The following is a 23,686-nucleotide window of genomic DNA, read 5'->3' as shown; positions in this document are numbered from 1 at the left end:
GCAGGCCGGAAGACGTGTTTTGGAGTGGTAGAATATATTTCTGATAAATCTCAATAATGTTTATTGCGAATGCTCAGTATCCAGTTTGTAGCAAACTGGGATTTTGTTTGTTTCCAATCAGATTTTTTTCAGGCACAATTAAGACTGAGATGACCCCAGTGGCATCACGAGGACACAAAACATAAACGTGACAGTAAGAGAGCTCTTTTACAAGTAAACTGATCTTCCTGTGAAAAACGATCGCACTTCACCTTTGGGCCTTGAAAGTTTTACTGACGTCTTTTCTTTTTTTTTGATTTTGCCAAAAACTATTTAGAGTAAACAAAGCTGTGGTGATATTCAGGTTATCACTTGGTGGGTTTTGTTTTTGGAGCATTATAAAATTCGAATGACGAATTTAACCCCCCCAGCCTGAAGGGCCAGGTTAGTCGCTCGTTCTTATTGCAGCACTGGTTGGGGAACTGGTGGAGCAGGAACTTGCATGACCTTTATCTCTTGCAGTGATACCTTTACTTCTGCTGATGTGTCAAGATCTGAACAACCAGAAATGAGTTGGAACAGGCTGGGCTTTATGGCTCACTTTCATGATTTTGCAGTTTTGGTTCTCACAAGATATTCTTTCAGCAAACAATGCACCTGTTTTTATTTATTTGTTTTATTATTCCTTCATATAAAGTGAATGCTGAATATCCAGTGTCACATGAGAGCATCACAAGTGTTTTGTTGTGTTGTTGACCTTTGCACGCCCAACTGATGATAACTCATTGTAGTTTCATTGTAATTGCAATACAAAAGAAGTATGAACTCATATTGAGACTCCCTTGCAGCCTCAGTTGCCACAAGTTAATCGTTTTTTTGTCATTCACATAAATAAAATCACTCTAAACAGAGCATGCAGCTGTGAATGCTTTTCTGTGTTTCTCTGTGTGTAATGCAGACCTCAACCACCATCTACGTTCGTATTGTGGATGAGAACGATAACGCCCCGGAGTTCCCCGAAGAGGAGTACGTCACAGTGCTGAGCGAGGGACCGGAGACAGTGGGTGCCACCATCGCTACGGTAACGGCCATTGACCCAGATGAGGGTTTGAACGGCACCTTGCGATATGCCATCGCTTCAGGCAACCTGATCCAGACTTTTAACATCAACAGCATCACGGTGAGACATAAGAGCAGTTATGCTGAAGCGTCACAAGCAGCAGCAGAAAAATGTTAACCTTCTGTTAATGCTGTGTTTATTTAGGGGAGAATTACCGCTGTGAAGGAGCTGGACTTTGAGATCAGCAACGGACATTATGCGCTGGTGGTCACAGCTACGGACCAGTGTCCAAAACCTGCTCTTCGCCTGACATCTAGCACAACAGTGATGACGAACACTCATATTTATATTTACAGAATAACACACACATAGAAATCCTCCCACATGCATTCTGCATTTTATCGAGGATCGCCTTCGTCTGTGTACCAGCTCTCATTTGACTCTCCCCTCCTGTCCCCTTTTTAGGTGTTGGTGAACGTCCTGGATATAAACGACGTGACACCCACTTTTCCCAGAGCCTACGAGGGACCTTTTGAAGTTACTGAAGGTCAGCCAGGGCCTCGGGTGTGGACGCTCCGAGCCAGGGATGAAGACTCCGGGCTCAACGGCAAAGTGGAGTACAGCATCACCGGTGGAGATTTCCAAAGTTCGTATCAGACTGATTTGCTGTGGTGACGGTAAACTGTTATGAAATCCCTCAAAACGTCTCTGAACATCCTGAGAACATTACAGTTATTGTGAAGGGCACCGTCTCGTAACACTTCCTGGAAACATGTCCAAAATGTCCTTGCAACATTGTAACCTGACTATTAAGTAACCAAATTTTATAGTCGTATAAAAGGGACGTGCAGCATTTTCACAACCGAGGCAGGGCGTTTCAGGGACATCCCCAGCGTCCTGTGAAGGTCTGGGACATTTTTCACCTTTAGTGAAGTAGAGAACCTTTAGATAACGTCACATAAGAAGCCTAGGAACACCCCCTTCTACACTGATATGCATCTCCACTCTCTTATATGTTTTTCTGTCAGACGAGTTCATGGTTTCCCCAGTGGAGGGTGAGCTTCGAGTGAGAAAGGATGTAGAGCTCGACAGAGAGACCACTGCCTTCTATAACATCACTGTCACAGCCCGAGATCTGGGAACCCCATCTCGCAACAGCTCGGTGGGCCACGCTTTCACACATAAGCACCCACACACTCTGCCATGTCTGTTACTGTGTGTTAAATGTGGCTTAGTTCTATTATTTGCTTACTATACACATTAACCACATGTAGGATACTATATATCACCTGAATGACTGCTGTAGTTTTTTTAATCTCTTTATGTCACATAACCCACAATATAAAAAAATCATAATAAAGTCTTGTTTTTATGGGTTTATTAATAGCTGTTCAACCAGCTTGAACTGAATGCCTTTATTTTTAAAGGTGGCTCTTATGTTTTTTCAGGTGCTGGTGGGGGTTTATGTTCTTGATATCAATGATAACGACCCGGTCCTCCTTAACCTGCCTTACAACACAAGTGTAAGTGAAGGCGCGTCAGTACACACGTCTGTGGCCAGAGTCCGGGCGCAAGATGCAGACAGCGGACGCAACGCACTGCTCACTTATAACATCACTGCTGGCAACCAGGATGGAGCCTTCTACATCAATGACACAGTGAGAGAACTGGGTGGTGGGGTTTAGGCTGAAAAAGGTGGAGCAGGTGGTGGAAGATAAAGAAGCATCCAAGAGCTTCTAGATTTAGTCCCAGATCAGTTTATCAGTTTAGTTTAACCTATGGAAGTGTTTAGGCTCCCTTTAATCTGCAGTCCAGCTAAATACATTAGCTGTGTATAGACTATAAATAAAAAGCTTATGTGACAGGATATGAATTTGTCTTTTTTTTTTAGATAAGGGTGAAATATGTCTCTTGTTTGTATCACAGACTGGTGTCGTCCAGGTCAACAGACCACTAGACAGAGAGCGAGTAGCTGAATACACACTCACCATCACCGTCAAAGACAACCCCGAGAATCCCCGCATCGCTCGTAGGGTAAGCTCACTCTCCTGTGTGCATTTGTTGCAAGTGTTTGCATGCTATCACCCTGACAGTTTCACAGAGAGACCAATGAACCCATCTGCCTGCAAATAAAATAGTGTGTCTTTGCAGCTTATCTCGGGAATTTAACTGCAAGCGTGGTTTTTAGGTTATGCACAAATAGTTGTTTCACGAAAGCACTTGCCATAATGTGAATGAAATGTAAATGAGCCCTTCAAACTCTGGGTGATTGCTTTAGTTTGAACGATGAACAAGGCACAAATGGGTAATATAGCCCTAAATCACAACAACAGTGACCTCAAGTTGATTTATATTGTACAATAACAGATGCCCACCATAACAGAGAGAAAACCCAACAATCAGACACGCCTACGAGCAAGCATTTGATGACAGTGGAAAGGAGAAACTCTTTTAACAGGAAAACTGCAACAGAACCAGGCTCTGGGAGGGGCGGCCAGCTTCTGCGTTGTGTTGGTGGTGAGTTCTGACTCACATGGACAAGCCAAATGCCTTCTGGAGAATAGATTTTATGGCCAGACGAGACATCATCAACTTCACCTGAAATCAGCAGCTTGATGTTTGAAACTTGACACAGCTGGGTGCTACAACAGGAAAATGATCCAAACACACATCAAAACTGGTTTTCCAGTGGATAAAGCAGTAAACGTTAGGCTTTTTGATTGGTGTTCCTAAAGCCCCAACCTTAACCCCATGCTTAAAACTAGCATGTGCCAGGAAACCAACTAAAGTATATGAATTCTACCAAATCTACCAAGGAGAATGGTCAAATATCCAGCCTAAGTTATGCAAAAGCTTGTTAATGTCTACCAAAAGCATGTATGCATGCTGTACTGGAAAAAGAAAACTTCGAAGTTTTAAAAGTTTAAAAGCCCATGTTTATCACAAGGTGACCTGGAGGCCAGCTTGAGGGAAAGGACCCAAAAGCAGACTCAGTAAGCTCAGCGATGAATTTACACTTGATTTATTCAGTGATATCAAAGCCATTTACAAACACCAAAACCCACAACAAGCCCACAAGATATTAAACAACTATTTACATGAATATGTACAATATGGGGAAGATGTGCGGAGCGTCAGTGAGGTGGAGGGGAGACTTCTTAGGGAAACTCAGGAGCGGAAGACGGGCACAGATGACTGGTTTAACCAGAACAGGATTACAGTCTCCTCCAGGGCACAGGGAGAACAGAGACAATGAGGCAAAGTGAGGCAGGAAATCTGAGGAGTGATTCAGTAGGTGTGGCTGCTTACTTGGATCAGAGCGGTTTTCCAATTGGGAGGCGTCGTCGTGAACCCAAGTGAATGGTTTTGTGGCAGGGAATCCAGAGCTTCAGTGGGCAGGGTGGAGGCAGTGATAGTGGAGGAAATCCACTGAGGGAGGTGAAGGAGATTGCCTGACTCCGCCTCAAGGTGGACCCAGGAAGAACACCGCCAGCCCCGACACACCCGGCACTCAGTTGTATGGTGACAAATTTACCATGACATTCATGCCCATGATGACTGTATATAAACCTTTGATCACAACTATAAAAGTTATATAATGTAACAAGTGCAAAGTGCAAACGGTGGATTCATGTAAGAAAAATAGAAAAACTTTCAATCTAAGGTTTTCTATGCCCATTTTGCTCTACTAGGTACAGTGATACGTGAGTTCAAATGAAGTTCATCTTTGAAAGTTACATAATTTTGATACTTTAAGAGTTATAAGACACTTCTGTTTATACCTATGTCCCACCTGTTTTTTGATACTTTACTTCCTGCATCGTGTTCATATGTGGTCTTTTTACTTAAAGCGAGAGTAACATAGTTCATCAAACTGCAGTTGTGAGGTTTTCTTTAAACGCACCATGCATCTGTGGGAAAAGGTGTGAAACTGTTCTTCTTGCCTGCAGAGATGTGAACCGCTAAGAGTCTGAATGCAGTCCACTAGTGCATGCAACAAAGTAGTGCAAAATCTGTCTGATCTGACGTCTGATATCTCTATATTAGTTTGCAGGTTGACTGACCTATATTTGTCTCTTGCTTGCTGTGTCACACAGTCTTCTAAGCATTTTCTTTCCATGAATCTTTTGTCCCACACACCAGGATTCAGACTTCTTGGTTATCACCATTTTGGATGAGAATGACAATAGGCCTGTGTTTACCAGGAGCAGCTACAGGGCTGAAATCACAGAAAACTCTGCTGCAGGTAGCATCCGTGTGTGTGTGGGTGTGTGTGTGTGTGTGTGTGTGTCTACCTTTGCAACCTATAACTGCATGGCAGAGCAACATGGTCTGTAGCACTGTCTAACCCACTTCCTGAATCTGTTTACACACAGTTCGTGTTCAGCAAAGGCTTTTTTTTTCACTTTGTCGAGTGATTTACAAATAGCCTTGTATTATAAATACACTTCAGATACACAAAATACATTTGTTCAAAACACAAATAACAAACACGTGACCTGGGGACAGTACAGAAGACTTCTTCCAAAAGTCCTTTACCTTGTAAGGACTGATGATCAATGTTATTTTTGAAATATTGTGAGACTAAAGTCAGCATAAGTGACAGGCCTAAATCTATCCCCAAACAAGGACTACTTTTTAAAGAAGAAGAGCAAAGAATTTTACGTGAATAATTTTCAGTGTGTAATAATTAAGATGACTTTTCTTTTTACCACATATTGATTTAAATTGGGAGGACAGCTTTTTCCTCATTCCTGACATCTTAGTCTGTCTTGTAGGAACCACTGTAACAGTTTTAAATGGACCAGTTCTAGCTGAGGATAAAGACATTGGACGTAATGCTGTGGTGAAGTACCGCCTGCTGGGACCCAGGGTGGACCTCTTCACCGTAGATGCTGATACTGGTAACATTGTGACTCTCCAGTAACAAGAAAGAAGATTTCTTTTTTTAAAAAGTGTGATGGTAAAGTCTGTATCTCCCTCCAGGTGTGATACTTGTGCGCCAGGGAGCAAAGTTGGACCGAGAGGCATTTCAGGAGCCTCGTGTAGAGCTGTTTCTGGTTGCGGAGGACATAGGAGGTTTAAACAACAGCGTACCTCTCACAGTTACCATCCTGGATCAAAATGACAACCCTCCTGTCTTTAGCCCGTCCAGTTTCAGCGTTCGACTTCCTGAAAACAGCCCGACTGGTGTGTGCATTGCTTTGTTTCTATGATCTGGGTCAGTGAGTGGGATGGGAGGAGGGACTTTGAAACAAAAGTATTACCCCTCCACTGTATGAGGTTTAGGGGCTTTTTGTCTTCGGTGTAGTGATACTTGATCACAATGTGTGTGTGTATATTTGCTCTCCAGTCATTACTTTGTCTCTTCCAGGTGTTGTGGTGACTCAACTGTCTGCCACCGATGCTGACTCTGGCTCTAACGGATGGCTGACGTATCGGTTGGAAAGTGGCGCAGAGGACCGCTTTGTGGTCGAAGCGCTGTCTGGCGCTGTCTTAGTGGGCAACACCACGCTTGACAGAGAGGAGCGCGGATCATACCGTCTTGTCATCATAGCAACTGACCGCGGCACACCCCCTTTGTCTGGCACGGCCACCCTGACTGTTATCCTGGATGATGTCAACGACTCACGGCCACGTTTTATACAGCCTGTAACCGTGATAAACGTCAATGAGTCCACTCCGCCCGGTGTGGTGGTAGCCACGCTGACTGCCGAGGACCCTGATCTGCATCCGCGGTTGGAGTATTACATTATTTCCGTGGAGGCAAAGGATGATGGGAACAACCCAGTGGATGGGCTCCAGGAGTCCTTTGGGATTGATCTACACACAGGTGAGACATATATTTCTACCGCGTTGTATGTTTAGATCTAAAAAGCTTTACTTTGAGTAATGATGATGGATACCGGCTATATCAGGTCTTTTGTGTGTCTTTATATGGACTTTCAGGCGCGGTATTTGTACGCAACCCTCTCAACAGAGAGCTGGTAGCTACATTTGAGATCATTGTGTCTGTACATGACAATGCCAGCGATGTTATTGACAGGTCAGGCAGTGTTCCCAATGGTAAGTGACTCTTTAACCTTCAGTTTATTATAAGTGACTTCCTAAGTAGTTTCCACTTATCTCTCATATCATGATCTCCTCTACAGCAAGATTAACCATCAACGTGTTGGATGTAAATGACAATGCTCCTCGTTTCCGGCCTTTTGGAGTGACTAACTTCACAGAGAAGATTTTAGAAGGAGCTCAGCCAGGCACAACGCTGTTGTCAGTGTCAGCTGTAGATCCAGACAAGGGTCCCAATGGCCAGATCATCTACCAACTGCTTCACTTGCCTCGAGGGGGATACGTTAGACTGGAGGACCCTTCAGTTGGTGGGCTGTCGTTGGCTGCATGCTGTCAACAAACGCAGCATGCACCAGTTTTAGATTTGCTTTCATTTAAGATGCTGTTACTTGGAACATCAAATAAAACAGAATGCAATGATTTGCTAATCTTATTTTATTCACAGTATACAACAAAAACACATGTTTGAACTGAAATATTTTTTATATTTAATGAAAAATATTAGCTCATTTTGAATTTGACATGTCTCAAAGAACTTGGGGTGGTGCCACATTTTGAAACATTTTGCAACTAATGAAGTAAACTGAGAGTAAACTCAGAAGTAAAGAGGGCAGAGGCAAAAAAACTGCATCTGTAAAAGGATTTCAGAATAATATTCCTTAATTTAAAATTGCAAACACTTTGAATGTCTCATAAGCTACAGAACAAAATAAGAAACTATTTCTCTTAAACTGGTACATTTTCTCAGTTTAAATAAGTTTTCTATAATAATAATGGATTGGATTTATATAGCGCTTTTCAAGGCACCCAAAGCGCTTTACAATACCACTATTCATTCACTCTCACATTCATACACTGGTGGAGGCAGCTACAGTTGTAGCTACAGCTGCCCTGGGGCAGACTGACAGAAGCGAGGCTGCCATATTGCGCCATCGGCCCCTCTGGCCAACACCAGTAGGCAAGTAGGATAAAGTGTCTTGCCCAGGGACACAACGACCAGGACAGAGAGCCCAGGGATCGAACCGGCGACCTTCCGGTTACAGATGCGATTCCCAACCGCCTGAGCCATGTTCTGTTCTGTGAAAATATGGGTTTATGAGATTTACAAGCTACTATTTACTAGCTTTATTTTTTTATTTGACTTGTTTTTATTGTAATTGTGTTTATATTATACTTTTCCGTACTTGTTGTCATGCAAATTTAAAATCTAAACACAGGCTATAGTATATGAATGTTGACCGTGACTATCATTGTGATACCATTTTTTCTAGGTAAGATCGTAGCCAACCAGACGGTGGATTTTGAGCAGGTTCAATGGCTGAATTTTACAATTCGTGCTCAGGACCACGGCACTCCTCCCAAGATTGCTGAGCTGCCAGTTTATCTGCGTATTGTAGATGTCAACGACAACAACCCTGTCTTTGTACAACCGTCATATCAGGTATTAAAGAGGACGTTAAGAAACACGAACACAATTGAAGCAAATTTGTGTAGGACTGTTGCTTAAAATGTTTCTATATTCTCTGTGATCACTGCTTAAACTTGATATTTGTGGAGATTTTAAGAGCCTACCGCAGGAGAAGTACAAGCCTCAGGATGCCAGTGTTATTAGTGTCATTAGTTACATCTATGTCTAAATTAAATAAAGTACCAGCGCACGTGAGCCCGAAAAGGACAAAACACAGCAAACCGAGAAATAACAAAGTCATTAAATTATGAATAAGAGCACACAAAATCCATGAAATTAATTCACCACAGTAAACTGCCACCAGTGTATTAACTGTAAAAATGAGCTTGCTTTGCAATGTCATCAAGCATTGTACTGCATGAGTGTTTTTTTGTTCTTTTTTTCTTGTTTGTAGGAGCCTGTGTTTGAGAATGTAGACTTAGGCACCACCATAGTTCGCGTCCGTGCTACAGATGCTGATTCTGGCCTCTTTGCAGTGATTGAGTACAGCCTGGTAGATGGAGAGGGCAAGTTTGGAATCAGACCATCTACTGTAAGTGAACTCATACACCAGCAAAATCTGATCTAGTGTAAATAAAATTGCTTTATTTTTGTTTCTGCAATTAGAGTTTTGTTTTAGCATTTCCTAGAAAATCCAAAATGACAAAGCTTTGCTTAAAGTGTAACAAAAACATCTCAGAGTAGTTACAGTAAATGTAACATTCCACTGTGTGAGATTTTAGTGGAAAGGTTAAAGCGAAGCAATCCATAACCTTTGAACAGCAGGTTCCACTGAAAATGTGGAATTTCTGTCCTCTGGGGAAAAAAATAAACATTTATTGAGTAGTGAGGAGTGTTTTACTGTGTTATCTCTCCTGGCAGGACTGAGGAGCATACTACCAGGAAACACAAGTTTATGCAAAAGGATCTAAAAATATCTACAGTACATATTTGACCGTATTTGACTTCTGTTCTGTCATAAACACAGAGTCAACTATATGTTCTCCCAGTCAACACTTTTACTTCTTCCCCTCATCATTCTTTCTCTTCTGCGTTAGGGAGAGATCTACATCCTGTCCCCTCTAGACAGAGAGACAAAGGATCACTACACTTTAACAGCTGTCGCCCGAGACAATCCCGGCGACAGTCCAAACAAGAGACGAGAGAACTCTGTCCAGGTAGAAATCGTAGTTCGTGATGGCAAAAATATTTGGTTTACACATAAACAATATTGTAAATATGTCTTTAGTATTTGGGTGATTCATTGAACCCTTTTGGAAATGAGAAATAGGCCAATTTTACAAGTTGTGTTGTCAAAGTCAAAAAATAGCAAATCATGCAAACACTTGATCAAATACTTATTAAGGGTGTCGACCAGGAGAATCTATGAATTTGAAGCCAATGCTTATCTTATAATATATATATAATTTTTATAATTTGAACTATTGTTTTAACTGCGTGCTGAGCTAAACTCTGCAGATCTTAAAGCCCAAGCTAATACTATCCCTAATATCCTTTTGCATTATAATGTGTCAAATCAGGTCCTGGTGACTGTTCTCGATATCAACGACTTTCGGCCGCGCTTCTCAGAGCGAGTGTACAACACCAGTGTGTTTGAGAATGAGCCCAGTGGTACTTCCGTGATAACAATAAAGGCTACTGACCTGGATGAAGGCGAGAATGGTGCAGTACTCTACAACATGTTAGGACCCCATTCAGGTATGAAAACGCAAGATGCAATAAAATCCTCAATAGGGTCACATGACTAAATCTTTTCAATGAACTATGCTTTGAATTAAAAGTTACTACCTTAGGTACAGCTTGAATTCTTCCAATAAATATCCACACTTTACTTTTTAATCACTTGTATAATTGGTGGAAAGAGAATAGTATCACAACTTTGTCTTCTCTTGCGCTTTTTCAGATGCGTTCTCCCTGGATCCAAACACAGGACTGGTGCGATCTCGACGTCTGCTTCAGTCGTCAGAACGTTTCAACCTGACTGTGGTGGCTACAGACCAGGGGCGTCCCCCCCTATGGGGCACAGCGGACCTGATCATCATAGTCATAGATGTCAATGACAACAGACCTGTGTTTGTTAGGCCTGCCAATGGAACTATCATCCATATCTTAGAGGTACCATCTGCATTCACAGCCTTCTTTAAGTCATCGTTGTCAGCATGTGCTTTTGCCGTACGCTTCTGTTGTGCAAGGATATATATGTCCTGATTTCTTTACTCTAGTGCTACTATAATGCTCAAAAGAAATGAGTCACTGGTTTTACTGTGAAGAGTTGAACTTATACTTTTACTTCCTTTTTAATACACTGCTAATAAAATGTATTTCATGTGGATTAGTCATATTTGTCTGACACTCCATCAGTATCATAAATGGCTCTAATAAAATAACCCTTATTGTGGTTTGGTTGTGGTCTTTCAAGAGTTGTTTATCTTCCAACTGAGAGACATCATACCATATCACAATATAGAAACCTCTCATAAACCACAGATTTCTTGCATTTGAGTAATATAGATAGGTTATTTAGTTCAAGTCACACAAACACTCACTGCCCTTCTTTGCTCTGTACAGGAACAACGTCCAGAACTGGTGGTGTATGAAGTGCATGCTACAGATGCTGATGAGGGGCTCAATGGAGAAGTGCGCTATGCCTTCCTGCAGACGGGAGCCGGTAACAGAGACTGGGAAAACTTTCACATTGATGCCGTGACTGGAGTCATTACTACTACTGCAAAGCTTGACCGAGAGAAGCAGGCCTTGCTTAGCGTGAGTCACCAGAGTTTGTTTGTGTTTTCAGTTGGTGTAATTGTAGGTATGTGACGCTAACCCTGTGCAAACTGTTCTCTCAGCTTATTATTGTGGCCCGTGACATGGGCCAGCCAGTGCCTTATGAGACCACACAGCCTCTGCAGGTGGCGCTGTCGGACATCGACGACAATGAGCCTGTCTTCCTCAAACCGCCTGTGAGCACACAGATCTAGGAATACATCATAAATGTGGTCATCTGTACATAAGAGATTGTGTTCATGTGTTTTTATGTAATATTTTCCCATGGTCTGTGTGTGTGTGTGCACTTCCCAGCGTGGTGGCTTGCCTTACCAGAAGCTGACAGTGCCTGAGCACTCCCCTCCAGGAACCACTGTGGGCAACATAACCAGAGCTGTGGACGCCGATGAGGGCTCCAATGCAATCGTCTACTACTTTATTGCAGGTCACTCGGTGCTTTACACACAGTAGCATGTTTTTGCTGTTAATTGTGATTTTTTTTCTCAGTCAGTTCAATAACTGATGTAGCCAAAGTCTTGAATTTAGGAAGATTATAAACAAGTTTTTCTCAACTTATTGTATCTCTATTGTGTGGCCATATGAAAGTCCTTGTACTTCAAAAGCTTGAGAATAATGAAGACATTTGTATGGATCTAGCTGTCTTTGTTCGCTCTTTGAAGCTTCAGTGTTTAATGTGGCCAAATGTGTCTCTTCCTGAAGGAGGAAACAGCGACGGAAACTTTGGCTTGAGTCTAGATGGAGAGTTAAAAGTGCTCAAAGATCTGGACCGAGAGGAGATCCCAGTCTACTCCATCATAATCAAGGCTTCCAGCAACAAGAGCTGGACTCCCCCCAGGGGTCAGAGGTCATTACGGGCTAAAGCTCTGGATCCGGCTCAAGACCCCAGTCTGCTGGATGTCCGGATTGAACTGGAAGACATCAATGACCAGACACCACGCTTCATGAAGACAGAGTACACTGCAGGTAACCTGCTTTCCTGCATAAATCTGTATGATGGACTATGTGATGCCGACATTTACTTTATACATTTCTTTCTTGTTTTAGGAGTTGCAGCAAACGCCAAAGTGGGCTCAGAGCTTATCAAGTTGGTGGCTATAGATAATGATATAGGCAACAACAGCGTGGTCCAGTACCACATTGTTACGATCCGCTACTTCCACTCACAGAGCAACGGCAGTGAGGATGTTGGCAATATGTTCATCATCGGTGCGTTTCTATAATGCATTGCTGTAATGCAAATCCTCTGAAGGGAGAACCAAAATGCATTGTATTTTAATCTTGGGTACATTTTGACCTGTGAGAAAAAAGAAATTTAAGAAACTTGCACAACAAGTATTTCTGAATTCTAGAGGGCAAAAACACTGTGTAGCAATGGCGAGAGATTTAAAGTAAATGCAGATGTCAAATATCTCATAATAAAAACTTGATGAAAAACTGTTCACATATTGTTTTAAAAGATAAGGACGACTCTGTCACAAATGAGTAAGTTCAGACTTTGAACTCGTTTGCAAACAAATTATAGGAATTGAAATGGCTTCAATAAAACCGAGTTAACAAATAGTAACAGCGTTCTCACACATGAACATTTTGCTTCCCGTAACCATTTTCCCACGCAGACGCAGAGAAAGTTACTTAAACCACCGCCTATTTTCAGATCTTTTCTGCATGGTTTCAGTTGTACTGGTGTACATACAGTGACAAAAGTCTTTTTGCTCCCGAGTGAAGCAAATTTCTTACACAGAAACAATGCTGTCCCTTGATTTCCCCAGGTTTGACAGATGGCATCATCCGCACTTACGATCTCTTCACAGCCTTTAATCCCGGCTACTTTCAGCTTGAGATTTTGGCATGTGATTTTGCTGGACACAGCACAACAACTAATGTGAATATCTATATTCTCCGGGATGACCAGAGGGTCAAGATAGTCTTCAATGAGATTCCCGATTTTGTTCGTGCAAACCAGGAAGATTTCATCAACCTGCTCTCCAACATCACCGGTGCTATTGTCAATTTAGATGACATACAGGTTAGGCTTTCTTAGAGAAATGCTTTGATTTGTTTGCAGTGTGTAGATATCTGACATCTTTGACCCTTTTTTTCAGTTTCATGTGGACAAGAAGGGCAGAGTGAGCTATGTTCAGACTGATATGCTCATCCACGTTGTCAACAATCAGACCAACACCATCCTAGACGTTGAAAGGTCGTGTATGCACTAGCGCTCCAAAGCAGCGTGGTTGCACTTTGATTCACATACACTAGGAATAATAAGGCCAGTGCAATAAGGCCTTTTTTATATAAGGACTACACATTCTGAACCGATTTTTTTAATACTTTCCAGGGTTATTCAGATGATCGATGAAAACAAAGAGCAGCTGAGAAACCTGTTCAGAAAATACAATGTTGTGGACGTCCAGCCAGCTGTTGGGGACAAACTGCCAGACGACATCTCTACTCTGCAGGTGTGCAAAGCTGCCAACTCTGGAAGTCTCCAGCCTGCTGCAGATGTTATTTGGTTTTGGTGCTTTTAAGGTGTCTTTCTTTTTCTCTTTCACAGCTGGTCATCATTATCTTGGCTGTGCTGCTGTGCTTTGCGGGGATTTTGTTTGTCACAATGAATTGGCATTATCGCAGAGTGTAAGAATTTTGTATTAAGGCACATTTGTTTACATTGTTTGAAACTCGCTCAGTCACGCTACCAGTCTGAGCAGCTGATCAACATGTTTATGATCTCATAATGTGTCTTTTTGTTTGACGCAGACATGAGAGGAAGTTGAAAGCAATTGTCGCAGGATCAACAGGTGAGAAGCAGCTCGACTGATGGGACGGTCCCTTTATCTGTTGATCAGGAAATGACTTTGCTATCTGCTGATGTACAGTACAAAATATCAGTTAACTCAAAGCTGTTTTTCCATTACATTGAACTTTCCTCTACCTCACAGGAAACCAGGGACTAATGGATATCCTGGACATGCCCAACACTAACAAGTACTCCTTTGAGGGGTAAGATAATAGCTTTATTTTTACATTTTACTGGCTAACATTATTTACAAGAAGTTCTCACTTACAACAAAGTTCTCACTTGATTTTTGTTGTTTGACAAGTTCTGTTTTTTCAAAGTCTCACTTGATTTTTGTTGTTTGACAACTTCTGTTTTTTCAGGCATGCCTCTCCTTGACTTAGAAAACAATAAACAAATAAATGCTTAATAAGTGTATTTATTAATAATATAACAGAGGAGGTTAACAGACACTGCAACAAAGGACAGAAGAAGAGCAGGGCACAGGAGAGAGACAAGACACTTGACAATAATGAAAGACAGTGATACAGGAGGGGAAGTAAAACTAAACACTAGACACCACTAGATTTTATCAAAATAAAACAGGAAGTAAGCGCCATAACTAAACGTTTTAACTTAATCTTAAGCTACAAGAGGGAACAAATTAAAAGGACCAAATTATAACAAGAATTAAATGCTCCAAAATGCTCAAGAAAATAAAAAGACCAGTATACAAAACTAGTGAACAACCTAAAAAGTTGAAAGTTAAAAATCATCGTCCTGCAACCCCAAGAAATATTATTGGAATTTAATTCCCCACAAAACCCTAAAGTGTTGTTTTAACGTGTGACAGCAAGACTAACATGTTAATTAGTAAGTGTTAAGTGTAAGTAAGTGTTATCTCTGCATAGCTCCGGGCTAGCTGTTTCCAGTGTCATTATATCAAACTAAGCTAACTGCACATTAGCTTTATAATTAGCTTACAGACAAAATAGTTGTAAAAATCATAGTTAACTGCATTGTCATGACTATTTGAGCTGTTTTCACCATAATTAGGTATCCTCAGCATTTCTATAGCACAACAAATTATGAGAAAAGAGACACATAATCCAATCATTTCTTTCCTTTCTCCATAGATCAGGAAGTTCATTTGAATTAACCATTTTCTTGAAGCTTATTTTGATGCCTTCAAAGGCAAGGTCCTTTGTATAACCTCTCACTGATGGATTTAATGCTTCTGCAGGGCCAATCCAGTGTGGCTGGACCCATTCTGTCGCAACCTTGAGTTGGCTGCTCAGGCTGACCATGAGGATGACCTGCCTGAGAACCTGAGTGAGATAACTGACCTGTGGAACAGCCCCGCACGCACTCACGTCAGTACCAACATCCATTTGTATTTCTCAATAACACCCCAAGTATATTAATAGATACAATTTTGCTATGTGTTTTAATACTCAAGAGATGTAGAATATGGGAGTTTGTATCGTTTACCATGAAATACTCTACCATAACGTTTTCATCATTTGTTCTCACAGGGCACATTTGGTCGAGAGCCTCAAGCGAAACCTGAGGATGATTGTTACTTGAGGGCAGCAATTCAGGAGTACGACAACATTGCTAAACTGGGCCATATCATGAGAGAGGGCCCTATCAAGGTGAGACCAGGAGTAATGCACTCACACATGCGCATACTTTCTTTTTTATTTTTGCTCCATCCATCTCATAATTGTCGGGACAGTTTCTTTTCCCAGAACTCAAGCCTTCCCCTATTTTTAAGAAGTGGAGGAGGTCCTGAGTATAAAATATAGAGGCAGACCCTGAGGACTCTATTATAGGCTTTTAACGTGCCTTCAGGGATAGGCCTTCCTGCTCTGGATTCTTATTTATCTGTCCTGTGACAGCGCGGGTGTGCAAAGGTGGATGGTGTTACATACTATGTTTGATCATGACTGCCATCCTGTCAGGGTTCCCTGCTCAAGGTGGTCCTGGACGACTACCTGAGACTGAAAAAGCTCTTTGCAGCACGGCTTGTCACAGCATCCACAACCGAAGGAGACATCTCATCTGTCACTGAGGTGGGCTACAAAAAACGGACGAGCTCTCTGCACCTGCTGAAGGTGTTCCTGTCTGCTGGAGAATGATCTTCTGTTTCTCTCAGTTCCCTTTCTGACAGCTTGTCTGAGTACTCTGACATGATTCCTTCCTGCTGGTTCTCCTTTCTCGTGTACTGTGAACCAGACTTCAGGTCAAACAGAGTTTAAGCTTAAAATTTGCTGATTATTTGTTTCAAGTGTTTTTCTTCCAGTGACCTACTAATTTCACTTCTGTTTCATTCCACTGATTTACTCCTTTCTAGCACCTTGTCAAAGCTATTTCTTTGTCAACCTAATGCATTTTAATCCCAGCATTAATAGCTAGCAGCTTCATTCACTCTCCCTCTCCTCTCCTGTCCTCCTTTAACAGCTGATCCAGAGCGATTTGGATGACGAGGACGATGAGCATCTGGGTATGGGTGGAGGTCGGGGCACTCTCCGTTTCAAGCACAAGCTTCCTGTGGAGTTGAAAGGGTCTGAGGGTGTGCACGTGGTCCACGGCAGCACAGGCACGCTCCTCACGTCTGACCTCAACAGCCTGCCTGAGGACGACCAGCGGGCCCTGGCACGTTCTCTGGAGGCACTAAATTCTGATGGGGTGCTGTACTCTGAGCGCAACGCCCGTACAGAGTCTGCAAAGTCCACCCCGATGCACCGCCACAAGGATGGGGACACCCTGTCTGAGAGTCCGCTGGAGATCACAGAGTTATGACTAGCCGAGGCCTCGCTGGTCTGAGAGCAAACCACGACTCGTGTGTGTGTGTGTGTGTGTGTGTCCTTGTGCCTTCACACCGCCACCCTGATAAGTTTGGGAAGGACTGGAGGAGCAGTGTGTGTAGTCTAGGGAACATCATCATCGAACGTCAGTGCATCATTGAGACATCCCGATAAAGGACGAACGCAGCACTGGGTCAGCGTCGGTGGATCTTGCATTGGAAACGGTCCCATGTTGGATTTTGTCAAGAGATGGTTTATTTAAAAAGAAAACATATTAATAAAGGAAAGTGACAAGCTTGTCACTTTCCTTCAGCGAGACAGAAAAAAAAACTGGTTTCATCAACTTTTATTTGAAGAGCTGAGTGGAAAAGAGGGACTAAGCCTCCCTGTGGGAGAAGCTTGTTGAACCACGACCTTAAAATCGTCAGAAGGTGCCTCGTTCTCACTAAACTTTTTGAAGGCATGCCTGGACTGCAGACACTCACACAAACGCACACACACACTCAAAATAAATAAATAGAATAAAAATGATGCTACACACACTCAGACCAGCGGATGGCCGTCAATGGGAGACTGAGACAATAACAATTCCTTATCACGCTGATATTTTTCCTTATTGAAAGATGCCTATGTCTGTGTTGAATGAGATATTAGATGTTGTTGTTGGGACTTTATTGATGAACACTTTATGGATACAGGGGAACCTCTGTATTTTCCCAGTGATGCTCACGGAGTGGCGTTTTCGCCTCACACAAAGGGATGAGGAGGCCTGAGCTCTTTTTGATCGTCTGAAGAGCAGCAGAGAACATTCAGACTCTAGTCCAGCTCACTTTTAAGGGCATAACTGTGTCAGTCACAGTTAAAGCAAGAACCTGCATAAGAAGAGGAAGACTTCTTAAATGATGAACATGGTGGATGAAGGATGACTGTTATCTGGTACTGGGGTTACAGGGAGTAAATAAATCTTTGATATTAAGGGCAGTTAGAGAAAGCCTTGATAAAGACTTATAAATGGGGGAAACTATGAATTATCCCATTTTCTAGACATAAAGAAGGCATTGTGCCCAGAGACTTTACACTGCCACCTGAGGGAGTAAAAGTCATGCTCCAATGAGCAATGTTTGCTTTATTTTTTTATTTTCTAGAATATGTGACGGAATTAAAAGATATTTTTGAAGAAAAAAAAATATGCTGGCTTACCAAAATCGGTAGGGAACAACTTTGGATGTTTGAGTATGTGTATTTTGTGCTATGGTGACATGTCGTTCTGTTTTCCTTTGCAGGACAACTAATGCTGTTTCTGATGAGTGGTGTGTTTTAAAAAATAATGATTTTTTATATTCCCATTTTGTAAGTTTTTATTTCTTTGTCATTTTTGTCACCAGCCCTGAGATCTGTGTTGGGAAATGTTGTGGGATGGTCTGTGGTAATAAAAAGACTTATGCAATGGCCTCTGACCTCAATAGATGTTGCCATATGTCTGGTGTCTGATGCAGCAGAACGAGCTCAGGCAGGAACAAAAAGCTTGGGAATCTGAAAATAAACATTAATAAACCTAAATATTAGTCCCCCAGTTACCTCACAGTTGACGTCTGTTCTACCCGCAAACAAAAGCTTAAGTAGGAACATAACACTACAAAAGAAGACTTAGCAACTGTGGTGAGGTGGTAAATACTGCCTCCTAGTGGAACACACCTGGTATTAGGGAGCAAAAACATACAAGTAATTAGTTTGCACTCCAATCCATCCTTTTATTGTTATTAGATTACATAGAAAATTTTTCATTAATAATAGCTGTCAAAAAACTGGAAGGAGGCATTAGAAGACGTGATGTGATGTCTCATCGGCCTGTAGCGGTTCCTGATGTCACAGTGGTAGCAGTGGTTGACATCTTCTTCAGAGTCCTGTTCAACTGTAGGGACACAAGAAGTGATCATTAGTCCTGTATTCAAAATCTTTTCAGTGCGGGGCAAACCAAAGGAGCAGGTGATGTTTTTAATTTTAATATTAGAGACAACTGTTTAATTTCCAAACTTTTAATATTCAAATTAGATTGTTACACCTTGTAATAGTTAGCATCTGAAACATATTAAATATTTTCCCATTCAGAGGCATTATGGACGATTGCTTACCTCCTCAAACTTGTGGATCTGTCTGATGAAAAAGTCTCCATACCGACGAGCGACTTTGGTGTCGGCAATGTGGATCATGTCCTGTGGGGAAAATGCCATCAAATATAAAGTACAACAAGCCACATCCACATATCTAACTTCTGTAAAACTTAATTTAAATCTTATGCTTAATTTTACCCAAACTAAACACCTGAGGCATTCCTCAGAGCCATCCAGCCCTGTGACATGCTATTTAAACAGCAGCACAGAAACATCAAAAAGAGCACTTTCATTTAAAAGATGTTCACCTTGTCAATGTAAAAGTCGACCTCAGACGCAGACTGGAACTCTCCGTCCAGCGCTGAGATGCCGCTGGTCCACACCAGATTCTTCATCTTGTGTTTGAAGACGAGCAGCTGAATGCGGAACTCCTGCTCTGTCATGTCCAGAAATCCGGCCAGCTTGGCTACTGGCATGGTGGTGTACAGCTTCAAGAAGCTACAATGACATATTGTGACTTAGATGACATGTATAAGCACTCAGACACAATCTAATAGTTCATGTAAAGGATTTAAATATGTAAAGTGTGGCAAAACGTTTGGAGGAGATTCAGGATATTTTTGTACATTACTCCAGCTTTTACAGGTAAAACTACAACCTCCACATACTCACAAGTTGGGGGACTCACCTTCGAATGGTGGAGAGCTGGGCCTGCTGCTGCACCTCCTCAGCAAAGACCTTCAACTGCTGTTGAAAAGGTTCTTTGTGGTAGTTCGGGTGGACGTTGTCGTAGTTTGGCACTACAGGTGACAAGAACTTGGGACAGGCAAAGCTGAACAGCTCCTCGAACACCTGCAGATCTCTGAGATGGTAAAAGTAACATTTGCATCAAAAGAAATGTTTGAGGCTACGAGCACAAATGCTAATAAAGTCATACATTACTGATTCCATATCCCATAAGCAAAGCTCCACACTTTATATAACATTCTACATAATACAAAATCATAACAGTAAAACAGAAAAGGACTGACTCACAACTTAAACAAATATGTTGTAAAGCAAGGCAGTGAGTGTAGGTCTTACCCCTTTTGCATGCGGAGCATCTTATCTCCGTACTTCTCCCTCAGCTGGGTGTGGATGCTCTCGTCGATGCGCATCGGGTACATGGTCAGAGCGATAGCCAGCAGGCCGTGCATCTGCTCATTTTGTTTGTTAATCTGAAGAAAACATACAGGTATTATGACACCTGTTCCAAACATAATACTGTTTGATCATCCAACACAATGAGAGTGCCTGATTATTATTCACATGTCAAAGCATTTTAAAGAAAATCAGCGCATCCCAAATGTTGCTGTCTGAAGTTCTCTCACCACGTTCTGTACAGACATAAGTAAAAGAACCTACAGCTAAAGATAAGACAATAAAACCACTGCTGTTACTGACCATCTCATATTTATACGTTGACCTCTGGAACATGTTTCTTGTTCTCTGGATATAGAGCAGGATGTTAGCAAAGACTCGAATGGCATCCTGGTAGCGCCTCATCATAAGGTAGGCAAAACCCACATAGTAATATGTGGTGATTTGGCACTCTGGAACACGCGAGTACATACTCTGAAAGATAGGGAGAAAAAAAATATATGCAGAAATATGAATTACAGAGAAAATGAGCAGTTTCATTTTTTAATGTTTAATTTCAACAGATCAGCCAAACTTTATTTGTTGCTACAAAGGTTGATTTAATAGAAACTTTAAACTCTGAGATGAAATGAATTATATGACCCCGTGCTACTGAAGAACTGAGAACTGTGAATTATGTATTTGCTTTATAAAGTATTATAATAGTTATTCATTGTTAATGTGTCAGGTAAATTAATGAGTTCCTTCTTTTTTACTGCAACTTCACTTTGCCCACATTAAATTTCATGAGCATAAAGACTGATAAAGCAGAAACTGTGTCGAGTCAAATTATCACAAGAATCCTCGGAGAATATCGTTTGTTTGTTTTAAATTAAAAACATCAGTATCTGTCAGCATTGTACCAATCCTTCTAGGACAAGAGGAAACAACACCAACAACACATTTCCATAATGACACTCAATCCCAGCGCTCATCATCACTAGTGGGAGCAGACCAGACCTCTCTCTACATGAGGTCTTAAATAAGGTCGTACCTTCTTATTGAGCTCAATGTTCTCCAGGACTTTGATGGCCTGGTAATAGTCACCAAGCAGAGAGTGAAGCCTCAAAAGCCCGACCAAGCTGAAGTAACCCAACATCTTGTACAGAGAGTGACGTCCATATTCTCCAGCCACGCTTTCTGGGTCTCCTGCATTACAAGAACACATAACATGTTCACGACCTATACAGTCCTGGACTCTAAAGCCTTAAATTGACATAATTCAAGATTTTAAAATAATTAGGTTTCTATGAATACTCCATTGTTTCTATAAATATCATAAAAACACTCTTCTTTACCTCCACTTGTGTAGACCTCAAGCTGACGGTTGATGTTGCTCTTGTCCACCAGGGAGTGGAGAACATTGAGGACACTGTGGACGTTCCAGATCTTCGGGTTGCTCCTCAGGAACTCAATTTCCTCCTCAGACTTTTTGGCTGTCTTACAGCGGTACTGACTGAACGACTGAAACTGAAGGTGGAAGAGATGTTTGTTAGTGGATTTTAAATATGCTTTCTAGCCACGTGGACTAGTGATCATTAAAGACCATGAATATCTTCATTAATATGTCACCTATCTGGTGCTTAAAGTAATGATAACATTAACAACAACAGCTATCAGCCCTTTTCTTTATTTGGATCTTATTGATTGTTGAGCATGCACTCTAAAAACACTGTAATGTACCTGGTAGATAAACTCATCAATGATGTCCCAGAGCCACTGGTTTGGCAGCTCCAAGGGGGCCGGCCCATCAGCATCTGTTTAGAGTCAACAATGATCTCATATAGCTGCTGTTCTTGTACTAACGGATCAGAGAAAATGTATGGACAATATGTGCTCCTTACTGAGAATGTAGTTGAAGAGGTTGCAGTAATTGTAGTAGGACTCAAATCTCTGGTCCAAAGTTGGTCCACCCTGATTATACAGAAAATATTTTTTTCCAACCAAATTCTAGAAAGTTTTTTGGACAGTGATAAAAAAGACACAGACGACTGTTCATATTTAGCAGCTACTCACGCTGACTTTAGCGTAGATGTGTCTGTAATAGAGTTCTTTGTAGAGAATGAGAAACACGGCATCTGCAAAACACAAGAGACAAAAACAACATGAAACATCTCCACTGAACCACACAAAGGAGGCCTAAAACTCTTATAAAATCTTAAATATATAAAATAAATAATAATAATCTTAAGCGGTGCAAGTTTATCTTTTTTTTTTTAAATCACACTCAAACAATAAAGAATAAAAATGATACTATCCATACAAAATCAAAAGTAGAACAAGTAATGGATAACGCTCTCACCATTGCCAACAAGTGATGCGATGGCCTCAGCCTCTGGCCAGGGAGAGGTCTTGAAGAAACGGTCAGTCAACTTGTTCCAGCTTGATAGGTAAGAGCATGAAAAAGTCAGCATATTGATCACGCACGGTGTGAGAGTTATGTGCACAGAGTTAAGTTTACCTGTTTTCATAGACGTCCTGGATCTCGTAGATCTTCTGCTCAATGCTCTCACTAGACACCCGGTTGGACTGCAGCTCATAAACCTTCTGGTCAATCAAGTCAGAGATGGTTTTGTGGAAATACTGCAGAAAGTTCTTGATCACCTCTGGGATGACATGGTAGGTCTGCTGCTCATACTGCCTCTCGTAGGCAAGGTCTGCTTTAGGGTCACCTGCAAGGAAAATTAAAAGAACATCCTTTAATCTGCTCTAAAAGTTACTTATGTTGTGTGACTGACTAAACAAGAGGATTGTATCTGTAAAAATAGATAGTATGAGTATAAAAGGGATGGTTATTTGTATACTTACCAGTGTGCAGATCGTAGTCGTTTGTGTAGGAGTAAGGATCGTACTGTAAGGAAACAAAGCAATCAGGCATTTGTTACTGATACAGCTACAGCATCTGATATTGATCTGCCCAGCGAGAAACTTCCACCTGATCGATTATATAGTGATATTTTATAATAATAAAAATGCACTAAAAAGAGTTACAGACAATTAGCTACTTTTTTGGTTGCATTGTCTTAAAGCAGGGTTTAAGAGTAAATTTATATCACACTAACTCATTGAAGCCACTGTTATACTATGCCGGTGGAGTCGAGCTAGCTACACAGCTACCTAGCTAACAGTGTGCCATTGTTATTGCAGTCAAAACGTACAAATGTCTGATGGAGTAAATGTGTACTTACATCCTCTTCGTCGTGGTATGACATTGTATTAGCTATTAGTCCAAGCTAGTTTAGATGCTGGAGTGAAAAAAGAGAATATGTGCTCAATTAGCTACCGCCGCTAAACCACGCAGCTGGCGGTGGAGAGATGGGAAGAAGCGGAAGGAAGTAGCTGTGACGTAGGAGTGACACGCATCGTAATTGGAGCACTATGGGAAATTGAGTTTGTTGTTCACGAAAAGAAACACTTGATTCTCAAACTTTCGCATATCTCTTCTAAAAG

The 23,686-nt window shown here is 41.6% G+C and overlaps 2 protein-coding genes across 4 annotated transcripts in view; one reads left to right on the top strand and one right to left on the bottom strand.

Annotated features, from left to right (window-relative positions):
* The window catches only part of cdh23 (cadherin-related 23), a 195,409-nt gene extending 176,811 nt beyond the window's left edge, over window positions 1-18,598 (top strand). Inside the window, exons 1-33 of one of the 3 annotated variants that reach the window (XM_026191132.1) lie at window positions 175-193; window positions 938-1,159; window positions 1,244-1,363; window positions 1,505-1,685; window positions 2,068-2,201; window positions 2,488-2,697; window positions 2,966-3,073; window positions 5,183-5,285; window positions 5,818-5,943; window positions 6,026-6,229; window positions 6,414-6,872; window positions 6,989-7,105; window positions 7,192-7,416; window positions 8,380-8,549; window positions 8,971-9,108; window positions 9,614-9,733; window positions 10,097-10,274; window positions 10,480-10,691; window positions 11,145-11,339; window positions 11,423-11,536; window positions 11,655-11,784; window positions 12,060-12,323; window positions 12,405-12,566; window positions 13,130-13,386; window positions 13,463-13,560; window positions 13,699-13,819; window positions 13,915-13,994; window positions 14,118-14,158; window positions 14,300-14,360; window positions 15,380-15,509; window positions 15,672-15,791; window positions 16,101-16,211; window positions 16,600-18,598. In XM_026191132.1, coding sequence (XP_026046917.1) covers window positions 2,076-2,201; window positions 2,488-2,697; window positions 2,966-3,073; window positions 5,183-5,285; window positions 5,818-5,943; window positions 6,026-6,229; window positions 6,414-6,872; window positions 6,989-7,105; window positions 7,192-7,416; window positions 8,380-8,549; window positions 8,971-9,108; window positions 9,614-9,733; window positions 10,097-10,274; window positions 10,480-10,691; window positions 11,145-11,339; window positions 11,423-11,536; window positions 11,655-11,784; window positions 12,060-12,323; window positions 12,405-12,566; window positions 13,130-13,386; window positions 13,463-13,560; window positions 13,699-13,819; window positions 13,915-13,994; window positions 14,118-14,158; window positions 14,300-14,360; window positions 15,380-15,509; window positions 15,672-15,791; window positions 16,101-16,211; window positions 16,600-16,941 — 4,722 coding nt within the window. In that variant the 5' untranslated portion in view covers window positions 175-193; window positions 938-1,159; window positions 1,244-1,363; window positions 1,505-1,685; window positions 2,068-2,075 and the 3' untranslated portion in view covers window positions 16,942-18,598. Of the gene's footprint in view, window positions 1-174; window positions 194-937; window positions 1,160-1,243; window positions 1,364-1,504; window positions 1,686-2,067; window positions 2,202-2,487; window positions 2,698-2,965; window positions 3,074-5,182; window positions 5,286-5,817; window positions 5,944-6,025; window positions 6,230-6,413; window positions 6,873-6,988; window positions 7,106-7,191; window positions 7,417-8,379; window positions 8,550-8,970; window positions 9,109-9,613; window positions 9,734-10,096; window positions 10,275-10,479; window positions 10,692-11,144; window positions 11,340-11,422; window positions 11,537-11,654; window positions 11,785-12,059; window positions 12,324-12,404; window positions 12,567-13,129; window positions 13,387-13,462; window positions 13,561-13,698; window positions 13,820-13,914; window positions 13,995-14,117; window positions 14,159-14,299; window positions 14,361-15,379; window positions 15,510-15,671; window positions 15,792-16,100; window positions 16,212-16,599 lie in introns of those variants that run through there. The other 2 variants (XM_026191130.1, XM_026191131.1) reach the window with 2 other exon arrangements.
* Window positions 18,599-18,672: 74 nt separating this feature from the next.
* On the bottom strand, window positions 18,673-23,596 carry eif3s6ip (eukaryotic translation initiation factor 3, subunit 6 interacting protein). The gene is made up of 15 exons (XM_026191135.1): window positions 23,425-23,596; window positions 23,045-23,087; window positions 22,698-22,908; window positions 22,539-22,618; window positions 22,253-22,314; window positions 22,081-22,150; window positions 21,920-21,993; window positions 21,535-21,706; window positions 21,231-21,385; window positions 20,501-20,671; window positions 20,141-20,274; window positions 19,746-19,919; window positions 19,366-19,555; window positions 19,079-19,159; window positions 18,673-18,858 (listed from the first exon to the last, which is right to left on the bottom strand). The coding sequence occupies exons 1-15, from the start codon at window positions 23,446-23,448 to the stop codon at window positions 18,787-18,789; spliced, it is 1,713 nt and encodes a 570-aa protein (XP_026046920.1). The 5' UTR covers window positions 23,449-23,596; the 3' UTR covers window positions 18,673-18,786.
* Between the last annotated feature and the right edge of the window lie 90 nt (window positions 23,597-23,686).

Source organism: Astatotilapia calliptera, chromosome 13 (assembly GCF_900246225.1).
Source record: "Astatotilapia calliptera chromosome 13, fAstCal1.2, whole genome shotgun sequence".
NCBI classification, from domain to species: Eukaryota; Metazoa; Chordata; class Actinopteri; order Cichliformes; family Cichlidae; genus Astatotilapia; species Astatotilapia calliptera.
The sequence above is the reverse complement of the archived record's forward strand: the minus strand, read 5'-3'. Positions and strand labels throughout refer to the sequence as shown.